The 17,399-nt window shown below is 45.9% G+C and overlaps 2 protein-coding genes across 4 annotated transcripts in view; one reads left to right on the forward strand and one right to left on the reverse strand.

Annotated features, from left to right (window-relative positions):
* Window positions 1–12,313, reverse strand: part of ELP1 (elongator acetyltransferase complex subunit 1) — a 120,895-nt gene extending 108,582 nt beyond the window's left edge. For all 3 annotated transcript variants that reach the window (XM_088448384.1, XM_088448383.1, XM_088448385.1), the window contains exons 1-3: window positions 12,209–12,313; window positions 11,581–11,751; window positions 6,268–6,420 (exon numbers count right to left, since the gene is read on the reverse strand). In XM_088448384.1, coding sequence (XP_088304510.1) covers window positions 6,268–6,420; window positions 11,581–11,730 — 303 coding nt within the window. In that variant the 5' untranslated portion in view covers window positions 11,731–11,751; window positions 12,209–12,313. The remainder of the gene's footprint in view (window positions 1–6,267; window positions 6,421–11,580; window positions 11,752–12,208) is intronic.
* A 25-nt stretch (window positions 12,314–12,338) lies between these two features.
* The window catches only part of TBC1D2 (TBC1 domain family member 2), a 194,165-nt gene continuing 189,104 nt past the window's right edge, over window positions 12,339–17,399 (forward strand). The window contains exon 1 of the mRNA XM_088448387.1: window positions 12,339–12,416. The gene's annotated coding sequence lies outside the window, so the exon portion shown is untranslated. The remainder of the gene's footprint in view (window positions 12,417–17,399) is intronic.

A 17,399-nucleotide genomic window follows, 5' to 3' on the forward strand; every position in this document is an offset into this window, starting at 1 on the left:
AGGCTCTCAATGCAAAATGTAAATCCCTTGAATGCGCAGGATATATAAAGGGAGGCAACAAATGGCATATGCCAGAGATTCCCAAACACGGTCCTCAAGGTTCCCCAACAGTTCAAATTTTTTGAGATATCCATGGTTGACCACAGGTGACTTAGGCCCTCATTCAGAGCCACTCGCTAGCGGCAGTACGCTCGTTCCGAGCAATGTTCGCACATCTGCGCATGCGTACGGTTTTTAGTACGCATGCGCGAACCAGTCAGTGCGGCTGAAAATCGTTTGTACGCAATATAGCGAGTGCCTGCTATTTTGAGTGACAGAATGAGGCGTATGTGGGTGGTAACAGGGGAAGGTGCTTGAAAACGGGGAGTGGAGATCAGAACGCAGGCGTGCTTAAAGGTCAAAACGGGCGTTTTATGGGTGTGCATAATTAATCCAGCAGCGTCATTGACCACGTCACTTGGTTTTTTTTAACTCAGAACTGCTCGCAAAATAGCGGTTGAAAAAACCAACCACAAGAATAGCGAGCAGTTCATATCCTGTTCGATGTACTCGATTAATCTAATAAATAGCGGACATGACGTATGGTGCGAGCGGCCAGGGGGCGTTTTTAACAAATAAACGAGCGTATGTTTTGCTCGCTCGTTCAGACTTAGAGGTGTGAACAGACTGCAATTTGCGAACGGATCATTTGAATAGCCACCCCTTGTTTTTGAACGAACGAACGCAAATAGCGAACGGCTCTGAATGAGGGCCTTAATTAGTACCTCAGTCAATTTGATTTAACCATGGATATCTCTAAAACCTGAACTGTAGACAGAAATTGCTGTGAACAAAACGTTACATCCAAACTCCAAAGCAGGCATCGTTGGCAACAAAAGAAATTAAAAATGTGTAATTTGGAAGAAGGACCAGGTTGCTGATTAGCATGCCAGGCTGTTCAGGAGGCTCTCACCAAAGGGTAAGCTAAAATGTTACCTGGAACTTGATTTCCTTCAGAGATACAAGTTTGTTGTATTGTAGCTTTATTCATCCTGCCAACATCCGTTTCACTGCCACACATACTGGATTATATGTGTCAAAAAACAAGGATGCAAGGATGAAGTCCTATCTATGTAGATTGCCATGGCTCTAAACACATTCAGGGTATTCCTTATTTTCCAAGACTAGATCTTGTCCCAGAGCAGGGATAACAGTATCCTGGATCAGACAGAATATATATCACCTTGGAATTGCATGAAGGCTTTGTGCATAGGATAACTTTGTCCTTGTGAAACACCAGATACAGTGACATGCAAGAGGGAGCAGAGATTTCCGACATTCGTATAACTAAGGCAATAGCCAGTAAACAAACACCATCAAGGTTAGGAGCTCAAAGTCATCAGGTATAAGGGGGCAAAATGGCTCTTTCTGTAATGCAGAAGAGAAAGTTTGTGTCTCACGGAAAAGAACAGCAGAACATGCTACGTTTAAGAATGTGGATATCTGAACCACGAATAATAGCCAATTTCCTCTGGAAGATAGATTAGGATTGTTTAGTTTGTCCCATTACCCATGGCCCCTTAAAAAGTGGGAGGCACATATAGAAACCGTTGTAATTCCTACACCGTTCACCTGATTTGGATGTAATTACCCTCAAATTAAATCTGAAAGTCTGCAGTTAAAGCACATCTTGTTTGTTTCATTTCAAAGCCATTATGGTGGTGAATAGAGGCCAAAATATGACATTTCTGTCAATGTCCCAATATTTATGCACCTGACTGTACATGCAATTCCCACATTCAGAGCAAGCTCCCTACCGGAAACTAATGACTGTTTGTGGGTACTGACTCCAGGAAAAGGTGCTACTACTGATGATTAGCAACTCGCCCTGATGACAGCTTCCCCTGCCATTACTCCAGTGCAGGGCCCGATACATGACAAGGCCCTGGCTGCAAGGCCTCTCTCAACCTACTTAGACACTAATAAAAGTTAAACCTGGTGAACCACTCCCCGCCCTTCCCCAAGGATCCCTAGGGGGTAGTTTGCTTAAAAAATAAAAAAAGAGAGAATTTTTTGTCACTCACCGTTGAATCCTTTTCTCTTAAGCAGGCTGGGGGACACTGGAACATGGAATTGTGGATGGGGACCAAGGAGCTGGCGCTTAAACTATAACCTGTAACTTTAAATATAAGCTCCTCCACTCCGCAACTCCCCACAAGCCAGTGCACTTTCAAAAGGATTCAACGGTAAGTGACCAAAAATAGTCTTTTTTCTAGCAGCAAGGCTGGGAGACACTCGACCATGGGATGTTCAACAGCTGCCCCCAGGGGAGGGGACACTGAGGCTGCCTGAAAGAAGAACTGCACGTCCAAAGTGGCCGTTGCCAGAGGCATAAACCTGAAACCAGTAAAAATGCGTGGACAGAAGACCAGGTAGCTGCACGGTAGACCTGTACCACCAAAGGAAGTCGCCACCGCCTTAGTGGAATGCATCGACACCCCCGCCTGTGCTAGTTGACATGCACTAGAAAAGGCCAGAGTGATGACAGAGCGGATTCAACGTGCAATGGACTGCTTTGTAGCTGGCCAACCACATTAATGTGCGATGAAAAGAACAAGAAGAGAATTTGAGCGGATAACAGAAGAAGTCTTGTCAAATGAAAAACCCCAGAGCTTGGACTACATGTAACATAGCCAGATCATCCCGGATCTGGAAAGTCGAGAGAAAAAAAGAACTAGAAAGACAAGTGGAACGTCGAATGCCTTCCGTCCAAAACATAGGAACCATACAGAGAACCGCCCATACGACATAGAATAAGAGAAAAGGCATCTGCAAGACCCAGTCCCCCACTAAAAAAACACGGTGAGCTAAGTCAACGGCCATACGGAAAACCAGCGTGCAAGCAACAAACCAAAAGTCAGCCAAATACAAGGGCTCAAATAGAGCCTGCTTGAAAGCCGAGAGGACCAGAGTAAGATCCAACGGTGGTACTGGCGGAGGAAACTGGGGTTGAACACACCCTGCAACAAAATTCAAACCTCTGGAAGAGAAGCCGCACACTGCTGCAAAGAAAATGACCTGTTCGAAAATTGTACTTTAAACCGGCCTCCAAACCCTCCGTAGGAAGGCCAAGAAACAAGATAGGCTAAACCTGGAAGTTGTGTCAAGAGGCCCAGAGGTCCACCAGAGGAAGGACACACTTCTGAACCAACTGGTGGAAGACCACAGGATGGAGAGACCACTCCCCTGGAGAATGTGGTTCTTCTGAGGTAGACTACTTTGCAATTTTCCACAACCGGCAAGAACACCGCTAAAAGTGCTGGAACAAAGGCCCCTGCCCAGGAAATAATTTGGGCTGCCATTGCTCCTGCCTCCCTGATGATCTACAGATGCCACCGCCGTGTCGCTGTCCGACTGAATACGCACTGACCGGTCAGCCAGGATTGACTGGACCCCCAAGAGAGTCCAAAAATAAGCTCGGAACATGAGCACGTTGGCCAAGGACTTGGAGCCACAGAAGTACACTCACGGCACCCTAACCGAAGAGAAAGGTGTCCAGGTCGCAATGACCGAAGGATCGTCCCTGGAGATTAACCAGTGCTGTCGGACAGAATGAGAAACTGAGCGGAGAGGGACGCTGAGCCCCCCGTCCAAAATGGGAGAATCACCCTTTGAAATTCCGCGAGTGGAAGAAGGCGTACTGAATGGTCACGAAGGTGGAGCCCCTCGTCCCCAATAACGTCATGCACCACAAAATTGACAGGTGAGGCGCCAACAACAACGTCATGACCAAGGACTGTAGGGTCCATGCATGAGACACCGGCACGAAAACCCCACAGAAGAGGGGTGTCAAAGATCACCCCCAGGAACTGAAGGAGCTGACATGGGATTAGGCGAGACTTCCCGACACTGAGGATCCAGCAGTGATCCTGAAGTACCAGAAACGTCCGCTCCAGGTGTTCCTGTAGCCGTGAAGCTGAATCAGCCTTCACGAGGAGTATAAAGAAGGTATGATTGTGATACCTTCCTGGTGCAGTAAGCTCACCCTGATTGACATGAACTTGGTAACGACTAGCGGAACCCTGGCTACACCAGGGTTGATAGGGTCCGGAACTGATAGTAATCAGATCCAACTCCAAAATGGAGTAGAGAAGGAAGACCTGCCCATATTTCAACATGAAGATACGCATTGCCAACATATAGGGAGGCCAAAAGCCAGTTGAGAGATTCCATCTGATAATGATCAACCCAGAACCTGGTGATCAATGCGTGAAGGTCCAAAATTGGCCGGAAGAAATCATCGGCTTCCAAACAAAGAACAAGTTTCCATTCCAGCTGTGGAACTGGAGCAATGACGCCCTTCGAGTGGACACTGGAAAGCCTGGACCAATGCCACCCACTTCCCCGCATCTCGAGGAAGAGCAATGGCGAAGAAACGCCATTGTGGCGGACCGCTCAGTTTGATGATGTAACCCCTAGAACTGATATCCGGCACCCAGTCGTCTAAACACGGCACCACGGAATGGCAACAAGCGACCAGACTGGGTGGAGAGATACGCCGACAGGCGCGTTTTTCAGATCCCTGACCCCCAAGTACTGGTTGGCACCAGAAAATTTGGCCCCTAGGAGCCGAACCCCTGCTGGTGAAGAAGTTGTCTTTCGCAGACTGACCTGGAGGTCCAAAAGGAGGAGAGGAAAACTGGCAACCGCGGACCCCGCTGCTTTGGGAGCAGCCACTGGAAGAAAGGTGCCTTTCCCCACGTAGTCTGGGCAATAACAGTATCCAGGTCCGTCCCAAAAAGAACGTCCCTACCAAGTGGAAGAGTACAGTGAATGGATCGAATCTGAATCCGCCCCCCAAGCGCAGAGCCAAAGTTCTCCCTGAACTGAGATGGTCGTAGCTGAAACCTAGCAAGCCACCTGAGCACCATCGTGCCCAGCCTCACACACACAGTCAACTTCACCACGAAGCTGTTCTGCCAAATCCAATATGGAAACCGTGGACGAATCACTGTGATGCCCAGCGACGAGTTCGCCATCCCACATCTCCAAAGCTCAAAGCCCCTGATAGTGGACCCGAGACAACAGTTCAATAGGTAACTCCGGATCCTTAAATGACACAAAACCCAGAACGGGCAAAGCCACATGGGTAGCTAAACACGTTGCCGCAGTGTCAAGCTGAAAGGCAATTCCCACTTGGACATGATCCGGTGGAGGAGGATAAAGGGAAGCAAAGTTCTGAGGAACAGAGAACGCCATATCCAGCGCCTTCCAGGCGTCCTCGAAAAGACACAAAAAAAGAAGATACAGCAACAACCTTCTTGCGCCGATGCCTGATCGGACGCACCCATTTGGGAATCCACAACTAAGCAGTCCCAAGAGTGGCGCCGAGCAGCTATGTGGCGCTGGCAGAAGACTACAGTTCTTCATTCTCCAGAACCGCACCATCAAAAGCAGGCGTCCTGGATCCCCACGCAACTACAAACTTGATCCCCTCGCTGAAGCGCCATCAGCGTCCCTAAGGCGGAAACCGACCAACAGAGCCTGTGTCACACACTGGCTCCGCCAGGGTAGGTGCAGCACCCCCGGGTGGCTGCACATAACCAGGACCTGCACGACAGCGTAAAGCGTCCCCGAGACCACCTGTCCACATGCTATGGAATAGTCCCTTCAATCGAGCGACCGGCCTTGTAAATTCAAAGTGCCCCTAGCCTTATGAGGAATAGTGTTTAAACCGGAGTACCCGGAGGAAAACCACGCAAGCACAGGGAGAATATACAAACTCCACACAGTTAGGGCCGTAGTGGGAATTGAACCCATGACCTCAGTGCTGTGAGGTAGTAATGCTAACCATTACACTGCCTGTGCTGCCCCAACCTCAGCTGTAACAGCTGTTGGATGTAAACACGGTCACCACCAAGCTACCCGTCCCGCCAGCTGGCGTGGTGAAAGTGGCGGGTTGCGGGCGACGCCCTGAGAAGGTGGAGGTATGTGCGGCCCATGGACACCGCTATAGCGATGCCATGTGCCTTAACAGCCTGCGCGTACTATTACCTTGAACTGTACAGAAGGTCTAAAACTGAGCTGATTAAGTCTATGATCTAGAGGGGAGTTGTAACAAGGGTAATGTGCATTTAGTGTACACAGAGCGCTCTAAACCCTGAGGTTAGTAGTGTCCCAAAGTGTAGGAATTAAAAAAACAGATTGTGAATAATAAGAAATAATCTAATAGGAGGAAAAAAAAATGTCTTTGTTTGCAGATTTAACAAACAGCTCCATGAAAGTTACCTGACCAGTGTTGAGGGCACACAAAATAACATCACCCGTGGCAGTGGCAATACAAACTGACTCCTGGTCAGGAACATCCTGTATGCCAACAACCTGACCACTTCCATCTTCTGGTAGAAAGTTCTCAGCTGTTAATGAGACATCAATAATGATCTGCAGTGGAACAAAAAATAAATAAATATACTGATATGGATTATATATATATATATATATATATATATATATATATATATTGTGTAGGCAGAGTTCCAGCACTCGTCAGTGTAAAAGTTATGCGTGGGTGCCCTCCATGGACCCAATAGCCCAATGTATAGTATCACAAACGGCAGCACTCCACGTCTTTATCAAATATAAACAGGCTTTAATCAAACGACCATTTCGGGCACATCCCTGATGACGGGCATGTGCCCAAAACGGTCGTTGGATCAAAGCCTGTTTATATTTGATAAAGACGTGGAGTGCCGTCATTTGAGATAGATAGATAGATAGATAGATAGATAGATAGATAGATAGATAGATAGATAGATAGATAGATAGATAGATAGATAGATAGATGTATGTATATATATATATATATATATATATATATATATATATACACACACACACACACATACATACACATATATATATATATATATATATATATATATATATATATATATATATATATATATATATATACACACACATATACAGTCAGGTGCATAAATATTGGGACATTGTCAGAATTTTCATAATTTTGGCCACTATTCACCACCACAATGGCTTTGAAATGAAACAAACAAGATGTGCTTTAACTGCAGACTTTCAGATTTCATTTGAGGGTAATTACATCCAAATCAGGTGAACGGTGTAGGAATTACAACGGTTTCTATATGTGCGTCCCACTTTTTAAGGGGCCAAAAGTAATGGGACTATCAACTCAAAAGCTATTTCATGGACAGGTGTGGGCTATTCCCTCGTTATTTCATTATCAATTAAGCAGGTAAAAGGTCTGGAGTTGATTCTAGGTGTGACATTTGCATTTGGAATCATTTGCTGTCGACTCTCAATATGAGATCCAAAGAGCTGTCACTATCAGTGAAGCAAGCCATCATTAGGCTGAAAAATCAAAACAAACCCATCAGAGAGATAGCAAAAACATTAGGTGTGGCCAAATCAACTGTTTGGAACATGAACGCACCGGAGAGCTCAGCAACACCAAAAGACCCGGAAGACCACGGAAAACAACTGTGGTGGATGACAGAAGAATTATTTCCCTGGTGAAGAAAAACCCCTTCACAACAGTTGGCCAAATCAAGAACACTCTCCAGGAGGTAGGTGTATATGTGTCAAAGTCAACAATCAAGAGAAGACTTCACAAGAGTGAATATAGAGGGTTCACCACAAGATGTAAACCATTGGTGAGCCACAAAAACAGGAAGACCAGATTAGAATTTGCCAAACAACATCTAAAAAAGCCATTACAGTTCTGGAACAACATCCTATGGACAGATGAGACAAAGATCAACTTGTACTGAGTGATGGGAAGAGAAGAGTATGGAGAAAGAAAGGAACTGCTCATGATCCAAAACATACCACCTCATCAGTGAAGCATGGTGGTGGTAGTGTCATGGCGTGGGCATGTATGGCTGCCAATGGAACTGGTTCCCTTGTATTTATTGATGATGTGACTGCTGACAAAAGCAGCAGAATGAATTCTGAAGTGTTTCGGGCAATATTATATGCTCATATTCAGTCAAATGCTTCAGAACTCATTGGACGGCGCTTCACAGTGCAGATGGACAATGACCCAAAGCATACTGCAAAAGCAACCAAAGAGTTTTTTAAGGCTAAAAAGTGGAATGTTATGAAATGACCAAGTCAATCCCCTGACCTGAATCTGATTGAGCATGCATTTCACTTGATGAAGACAAAACTGAAGGAAAATGCCCCAAGAACAAGCAGGAACTGAAGACATTTGCAGTAGAGGCCTGGCAGAGCATCACCAGGGATGAAACCCAGCGTATGGTGATGTCTATGCATTCCAGACTTCAGGCTATTAAAAAGTGAAAGTTAGATTTAGGATTGTTTAGTTTGTCCCATTACTTTTGGCCCCTTAAAAAGTGGGAGGCACATATAGAAACCGTTGTAATTCCTACACCGTTCACCTGATTTGGATGTAATTACCCTCAAATTAAATTTGAAAGTCTGCAGTTAAAGCACATCTTGTTTGTTTCATATCAAAGCCATTGTGATGGTGAATAGAGGCCAAAATATGAAAATTCTGTCAAAGTCCCAATATTTATACACCTGACTGTATATAGACAGACACAGGGAGGTCCATTAGTGTGGAAACACCCTTATCAAAAGGAAAGGAAATATTAATCCAGTGTCTATACATATGACACGGGAGTGGGGGAAAACTTTTTAGGGTATGTTACCAGTATGGCAGCCATCTTGGATGCAACTTTTATTTTTTAAATAGGAAGATAGTCATGTGACATATCAAACAGATGCAGAATTTCAAGGTTCATCAGGAATGGGAAAATAGACTAGCGTTAACAATGCAACATGGTGGACAGCACTTTGAACATCTCCTATAAACTTTATGTTAAAACTTGGGAATAAATAAAGATACTTTAAAACAAAGAACACCATTGTTTTTCTTATAAAATTCTGCATCTGTTTGATATGTCATATGGCTACATTCCTATTTAAAAAAATTATGCATCCAAGATGGGCGCCCCTAAAAAGTTTCCCCCCACTCCCATAACATATGTGTAGACACTGGATTAATACTTCCCAACTCATTTCCTTTTTTATAAGTGTATTTCCACACTTGTGGACTACCCTGTATTGTATTATATTATATATATATATATATATATATATATATTTATTTTTTTTAGATATATTATATACACACATACACACCAATATCAGTAGACAGTAATGCTTTGGTAAATCTGAGAGTGAAGAGTTTACAATAGTTCATGACCTTAGTGAGATGTGGTGTATTGAGTGGACATCTAGTCATTAGACGAGAGGGAAAACAATACATGATTTTTTCTGATGAAGCCAAGATTTTCATGTTAAAACTTACAAAGCATCTTCTAACCGGTTTAGTTCAGAGCCAAAAGAATTAGTTATATATTGCAAATGACTTATCAACACATACAGGACTTTCAGAAAAGCACATTTTCAATGGAATAGAATAGAACAGTAACTATTTTGTAACATTGTATTGATTATTTTCTGTACATTAAATTCACCATCTTAAATTAAGTAAATATCTGCTTTTAACTTTGCTAAGCTTTATGTACTAGCGAATAATGTAAGATTCTGATGAGTCTGATGCAAGTTTCACACAAGTTGGACACAACTAAATTCACACTGTGTGCACAGAAATAAATGCGGCTTTTCGTCTGTATGCAGAGTTCTACACATATGAGCAGCCCCACTGATCCTGTCCATCCACTTGTGGAAGTAGCACTATCAGTGCACACTTGTCCCAGCCCTATATCTGATGCAAGAGATCCATCCGCAATCATAGGCGAAACTAGAGATCTGGTAATAGGTGGTACCAGTTTTAGCACTGTGTTAGACATTGTGTTACTGTGTCTTTGAAAAAAAAATTCTATCACATATTTATGTATATACACTCTAGTTACAGGAGCAGGGCCTGATAGTAAAAAGGGGCACGCGCTCCAAAAAAACAGAGGTTCCGCCTCCCCCCCCGTGTCTCTAGCTCAGCCAGCCCCCCTTCTGTGTCTCCAGCCCAGCCAGGCTTCCTTCCGTGACTCCATTCCAGCCAGCCACTCTCCCGTGTCTTCAGCCCAGCCAGTCCCCTTACTGTGTCTCCAGCCCAGCCAGCCCCCCCTTCCGTGTCTCCAGCCCAGCCAGTCCCCTTCCTGTGTCTCCAGCCCCCCCTTCCGTGTTTCCAGCCCAGCCAGCCCCCCTTCCATGTCTCCAGCGCAGCTGGCCTAACTTCCGTGTCTCCAGCCCAGCCAGTCCCCTTACTGTGTCTCCAGCCCAGCCAGCCCCCCTTCCGTGTCTCCAGCCCAGCCAATCCCCTTCCTGTGTCTCCAGCCCCCCTCCCGTGTTTCCAGCCCAGCCAGCCCCCCTTCCATGTCTCCAGCCCAGCTGGCCTCACTTCCGTGTCTCCAGCCAATCCAGCCACTCTCCCGTGTCTCCAGCCCAGCCAGTCCCCTTCCTGTGTCTCCAGCCCCCCTCCCATGTTTCCAGCCCAGCCAGCCCCCCTTCCATGTCTCCAGCCCAGCTGGCCTCATTTCCGTGTCTCCAGCCCAGCCAATCCCCTTCTTGTGTCTCCAGCCCCCCTCCCATGTTTCCAGCCCAGCCAGCCCCCCTTCCATGTCTCCAGCCCAGCTGGCCTCACTTCCGTGTCTCCAGCCAAGCCGGCGCCCACACTTACTATCTTCTTGTTGCTCCATGTCCATAGGCGTTGAAACAGAGGGGGCAAGGCTGCGGCCGTAGAAGTCCAGGGGCTGTGCATTATAGCAATAGGCTGCACAGCCCCAGCACTGCACAGAGAAGGGGAGGTGTAATGTGCGGTCTTTAAGTTAAAAGACTGCACATTACACATCATCCTTCGGGCAGTGCAGGGGCCATGCAGCCTATTGCTATAACACACAGCCCATGCCTCCAGCTCCCTGGTGGTCCCACCTTCCCCTTCCTATGTGGTACCTGCCTCCTCCTCTCCCGTGCTACTGACCATCTTCCACCCAGCAACAGGTGAATGGGAGGGAGGGGAATGGGGGGTGCACCCATATTAAATTATATCTATATTGCCCCCCCATATAAAATCATTCTGACACCCCTGTCTGAACGACAAATGACGCGGATCGTCTCTTGCTGCGGCCCGGTGTGACGTCATGTGCTGGGTCTAAAAAAAAAACCTATATTGCACGGCAGTGGGCGGGCTTGCGGGTGGGACGGTGGCAAGCAGGCAGCAGCGAACAGGGCTAATGAGAGGTCCGGTGCACACCGGACCACCCCCAGTTTCGACTACGTCTGTAATTAGATGCATTTCTGCATATACTCAACAGAGAATAGCTCACAATTACATCTACATGCCAACATCATAACCTATAGATTAGGTTAGATTAGGTTGCGATTTGGGTTAAAGTTAGTCTTAGATTTAGGTTTCAGCATTAGGTTTCAGGTTGTCTATACCACACCCCATAATGTACAGAAAGGTTCTCCTTAACAGTATTTTCTTGACAGAGCTTCATTATTGTATTATAGTGTTGTGGACGACTGTAGCAATCAATCAGCACATGTACTTTTAAACAGTCAGGATTCAGTCACCTGCTCTGTGCCGGGATCCAGCTCCACAAAGCCATGGCTTGATCCAATGAGGACTGTTCCAGTGTCAGTACGTATGGAGCTACACTGTGGGGAGCCCATGCCTTGAGCTGACTGACATTGCACAGACTTCAGTAACTTCAGGTTTCGCATATTGATGACGCTATAGAAGAGCTGAGGAAAAAAGAAAAATCACCCACAGCACAGTTAAACAGATTGTGATTGGCTGCTTTTATTGTGTGGAAATATTATTATTATTATTACCAGTTATTTATATAGCGCACACATATTCCGCAGCGCTTTACAGAGAATATGTGGCCATTCACATCAGTCCCTGCCCCAGTGGAGCTTACATATATAATTACTTATAAATGTAACAGATAGGTGCCTGCTTTTTTTTGTACTGTATCAGATTGGAGGTAACCTCTCTATAACAAGCCCTTTGATGATGGCTGCTGCCTGGTCACAATACAGGGGATGTGGTTGTTTATAGTCATTTATACACACAGTCGGTAGCTAAAGCCTGAGCAGCACATCAGAACAAAGATTTTATGTTATGGTCTTGTTCATAAAATTTCAAAACCATGTTTAACATTTACAGCGTGTCCTGACCTATTTCTCGTGATCTCACCTGTGCTCCCCACGTTGATTCCCGGCCGCCTGTCACACCGGCCAAAACAAGTCGCGCTGCACTGACGTCTCACATAGCACCGGCGTCACTCACCGCAGCGCCACCTACTGGCCATGTCCCACAACGCAGAGCTGGGCGGCGGTGTCAGAGGCGTAGGTGCAGACTGCTATCTCCTAACGAAGTAGCGGTTTACCTTTCCGGCGTGAAGGTAAGCCGATGCTTCGTCGGGTGAGGCTGATGGCGGCTGTATAGTGAAGAGAGTGGTCTGCGCTACAGCGGCCGTGTGTTTCTTACTGTGGTGCCGAGTAGCCAGCAAGTGGGGCAATATATGGGTCACTCTCTAAGTTTATATTTGTGTACAACCAGCATATCTGCAGTATCTGGTCCACGCTTTAAAAATATATTTGTGTTCAAATGGCAAGTGTGCATTATCTAGGCCGCTGTTAAAAATATATTTTTGTGTTGAAACAGCAATTGTGCAGTATCTGGGCCGCTCTCATAGAAGCTATTTATAATGAGTATCATGTGGGATACTCGTTAAATTATGTTTATCATCTTCTGGGCCACACTTTAAAATTAGATTTGTGTCTATCCAGAGTGGGCATCATCTGGGACACTAACCATCTGCCCGGCGTGACTGCATCAGATGCAACCAGACCAGGATGGGCTTCCCCTGACAGGAGCCCGTTGGCAGCTAAACTTCCGTATACTGCCATTATGTATCGGTAGAGACTATTTCCACTTCAGATATTGTACCTGGAAGTGACGTGTAGTAAGGGTGGAAGTGCAGTTTCCTGCCCACACAGCCAAAAAAAGAAAGTTAACCCCTCGTGGGCTCGCTTCGCTCGCCACATGGTTATATTCCCCCTCTATGCCCACTTGGATGGTAGGGAATGACGTTGGACACTGGCTGATGATGTCATGGTCAATCTATGGAAGGGGATCTAGCTGCTTCCATTCTTGTTTCTGTACCTGGAAGTGACGTGCAGTGAGGCAGTCCACCAAAAGAAGACTGTTGTCCTCCCAGTGGGCTCGCTACGCTCGCCACAACATTGTAATTCCCCTCTATGCCCAAGTGGATGGTAGGTAATGACGCTGGACAGTAACTGATTACGTCACGGTACAGAAAGGGAAGGGGATCTATCCACTACCCTTCAAGCAGCTGCCAGACTCAACCCATCTGGCCGGCCCCTCGGTTACCACGGAAACCTCTCCTCAGCCCCCTCCTGCCAGCTTGGCTTCAGAAGGGATTGCCCTCTTCTGTGTGCAGGAAGGCAAGCTTCCTGCAACCTGAGCTCGGGGGATCAGTGAAGATGCAGTGATCCTTATATAAGTTTATGGTGTGTATATTATATTTAGATAGATCACACCGTAAACTGTATCAAATTAGTTTTTACCAAAAATATCACCTAAATTGTTGATTTATTTTTTTTTTTTCAAATTATGTAAATAATATTTAGCCCTTACTCAGTATAATTGTATTAACAAATCTGCATATTTGTTAAACACTTATGGTGCATACACATGGTCAGATATGTCAGATGAACGATTTGAAAACGATCGAATGATATCAGCCTGTATTAAAATGAATGAAATCGACCAAATCTGACTGCAAACACATCAGATGTCAGATATCGTTATCTGACAAACGGGAACGTGCATCGTTCATTGTTGCCCACATATCCGATATTTCTTTCAGATATGAACGATTTTTAAAATCGTTATAGTTCAGATCTGAAGAAAAATCTGACCGTGTGTATGTACCATTACACAATCAGGTTTAAATACTTCTTACTCACCACTAGGGCACCTAACACTTGGTTGCTTATGCTCTATTGCTTATCTGGATTTATGGGTGTAGTAGGTATTACCCAACAGCGGCAGCCCAACAAGGGTGAAGATTCCGATCGTCCCTAAGGTAAGTATTGCTACCTAATTCACCCCACTAACCTCCCCCCCAAGTGCCTAACCCTAACCTTCCCCCGGGGGTGCCTAACCCCCCCCTAACCAAACCCTCCCGGGGGGGTGCCTAACCCTAAGTCCCCCCGGGAGCCCTAAACCAAACCCTCCCCCCCCCCCCCCAACAGTTGTCCGCGCCCGGCTTACCTTTGTTCGGTATGTCAGGCGTCGGTTTTCCGGCGTATGGTTAATGACAGGCGTCAAGTTTTCGACGCCTGTCATTAGTACCACGCCGGGATTAGAAAGTCTGGAAGTCGGCGGTCGGCATTTAGACCGTCGGCTTTCAGACTACATCCTGATGTTATGGTCTCTAATGTAGCATTGTATATGGGATGCAATCAGGTAACCGGCTGACATGATCCTGACAGCCGGCTTCCCGACTGCTTTATCCTGGCGTGGGTTAAATGACAAGCGTCCATATCTAGACGCCTGTCATTTTCCCGACGCCGGGAGACAGGCGACCAGCATCCCGATCGAAAGGATGCCGGGCGCCGCGAGCGGACAGCCGTGGGGGGGGGGGGGGTTAGGTTTAGCGCACCCGGGGGAGACTTAGGGTTAGGCACCCCCCCGGGAGGGTTAGGGCTAGGCACCCTCCCGGGGGACTTAGGTTTAGGCAGCAGGGAAGGGGGGGGTTAGGGTTAGGCACTTAGAGGGGGGATTAGGGTTAGGCACCCCTAAAGAGGGTTAGGTTAGTGATTACTTACCTTAGGACGATCGGGATTTCTGGCGCTGTCGGGCTGCCGCTGCCGGGATCTGTTCAGCTGTCGGGCTGCCGCTTCCGGGAATCAAACTTCATACCGATTCCTTGTATATTATCCATGTCCTGGTCCTGTATTGTATTGTACTGTAAGTCACTGGTCAATAATTTTGTTTATGTACTTTGTAAGGCGCTGCAGAACACTTGTGGCGCCATATAAATAAATGATAATAATATTTACATATTCTGATCAAAAAATGTTCCCCAAAAATGTTTTGTTTTTTTTAAGTGGTTAAAATTATAGTAGTGTCCAACTAGCAAGAAGGTTGTTTCTGGGATGCTCTTAAAAATTATATATGTGTTCAACCAGCAAAGAGTAACAATTTAAATCAGAAAACTACAATCTTATTTTTCTTTATGAAAAATCAAAGTACCAATATAACAGAGCCAGAGATTTTCAGCAAGGACATTGCAGACAAGTTATCTACTTCTGTATTGCTTACAACAGAGTTTCCCAAACCCTGCCGTTACAGTTCAGATTTTAAGGATATCCATGGTTGAGTCCAGATGGTTAAATCAAATTGACTGAGGTACTAAATAAGTCACCTGGGCTCAAGCATGGATAGCCTTAAAACCTGTACTGTAATATAAGAATTAGCGAAACTGGTGTACAACATTCTGCTCCAGTCTGTTTCAGTTACCTGCACCAATTTTGCTTCCCAGCATTCAGTCCTATTACACTCCTGCAGCATGCCTAAATAGTGCTCCCGGCGCCCAGTTCTAGTATCTCCAATAGCCTACTCTAGTTGTGCTTTTGGGACCCAGCTCCAGTGTATTATTGCAATCTGTTCCAGATTTACCAATATACTACTATTCTACTATTACCATAGGCTAACCTGCACCTATCAGTTTCTGGCCCCCATTTAACAACAAAGCATAACCCCTTTATCACTCTAAAGGGGTTATGCCATCCTTTCTGGATTTAACAAACAGCAGTAATCTAAGACAAATCTAAGGACAAATACTAAATGTCATTGACCTAAAAACTAGAGACATGTTTACTGTATTTGTTGAAGAGTTTGTTAATTTGACTGGGATGAGCATGTGGAAGGGAATATAGATTGTAAGCTCCACTGGGGCAGGGACAGATGTGAATGGTAAGATATGCTCTGTAAAGTGCTGCGGAATATGTGTGCGCTATATAAATAACTGGTAATAATAATAATGTAGGTTAACCCGACGATAAGTAGTTGGGTTAGGTTTAGGCTGCAGGGGAGAGGGAGGTTAGGTTGCAGGGGAGAGGGAGGTTAGGTTTAGGTTGCAGGGGAGAGGGAGGTTAGGTTTAGGCTGCAGGGGAGAGGGAGGTTAGGCTGCAGGGGAGAGGGAGGTTAGGTTTAGGCTGCAGGGGAGAGGGAGGTTAGGCTGCAGGGGAGAGGGAGGTTAGGTTTAGGTTGCAGGGGAGAGGGAGGTTAGGTTTAGGCTGCAGGGGAGAGGGAGGTTAGGTTTAGGCTGCAGGGGAGAGGGAGGTTAGGTTTAGGCTGCAGGGGAGAGGGAGGTTAGGTTTAGGTTGCAGGGGAGAGGGAGGTTAGGTTTAGGTTGCAGGGGAGAGGGTTAGGGGTAGAGAGAAGTTTAGGGTTGGGATACCTAACCGCCGGGATCACGTGTGCCAGCATCCCATACCCAACCCATTTTACCTGCTTAGACCAAACAACTTCTGAATGACAATGCAGAAAATGACACATAAATAACATTGAATATTTAATATTTTTATCAATGTCTTTTATATTATTGAAAATAAGTGTATTGTCATTATACTGCACAGCACAAATAATATTTAGAGTAAGTAACAGCATAATAATGCAAGTACAAAAGTGTAAAAATGGGTTGTTTTTTTCCTGTCCTTTGTCCAGGAATTAAAATACAGATTTTACAACTATGTGTCATTAGAACTAAACACATTTAAGCGACTGCGAAGCACACAACACTGTTACTGCACTATGGGCCTGATTCAGAGATGGACGCTATTGCATGGCTGCTGAGACTTTGTATGCAGCAACTGTGCAAAAATATGCTAATGGCGCAGGAGGTGTCTTGGGTAAATAGATGCCTCTTGCTGGCTTTTGTGATCTGCTGCTGCGTCCAAAGAGACAGCATCGGATCACTCTGCGTGAACATCTGCCATCTGAGTAACCCTCTGGTTATGCAGGATGGGCAGTGTTTTCATGCTGCCCGGGACACTGAAGCTGCATCAGAATACGCACCTAACAAAAAGGGTCCAACATGACCATTTTTTAGAACGCTGCCCATCGCCGCCTCGCTCATGCCCCCAAATGTCCGCAGAATGTCAATCATGTTGCGGCTTGGGGACACTGCGTGTGATCTCGCAGAACAAGATCTGCACATGCGCAGATCTCACACCATCAGAGATATGTGTAAACCATTGGGTTTGCGTACATCTCTGAATCGGGCCCTGTACCTATACACAATGCTTAAACCATGTTCCCTGCTTCCACACTGTAACAGGAACTGTCACCT

This window comes from Taudactylus pleione, unplaced genomic scaffold, assembly GCF_031769625.1.
Source record: "Taudactylus pleione unplaced genomic scaffold, aTauple2 ptg000454l, whole genome shotgun sequence".
Taxonomy (NCBI): Eukaryota; Metazoa; Chordata; class Amphibia; order Anura; family Myobatrachidae; genus Taudactylus; species Taudactylus pleione.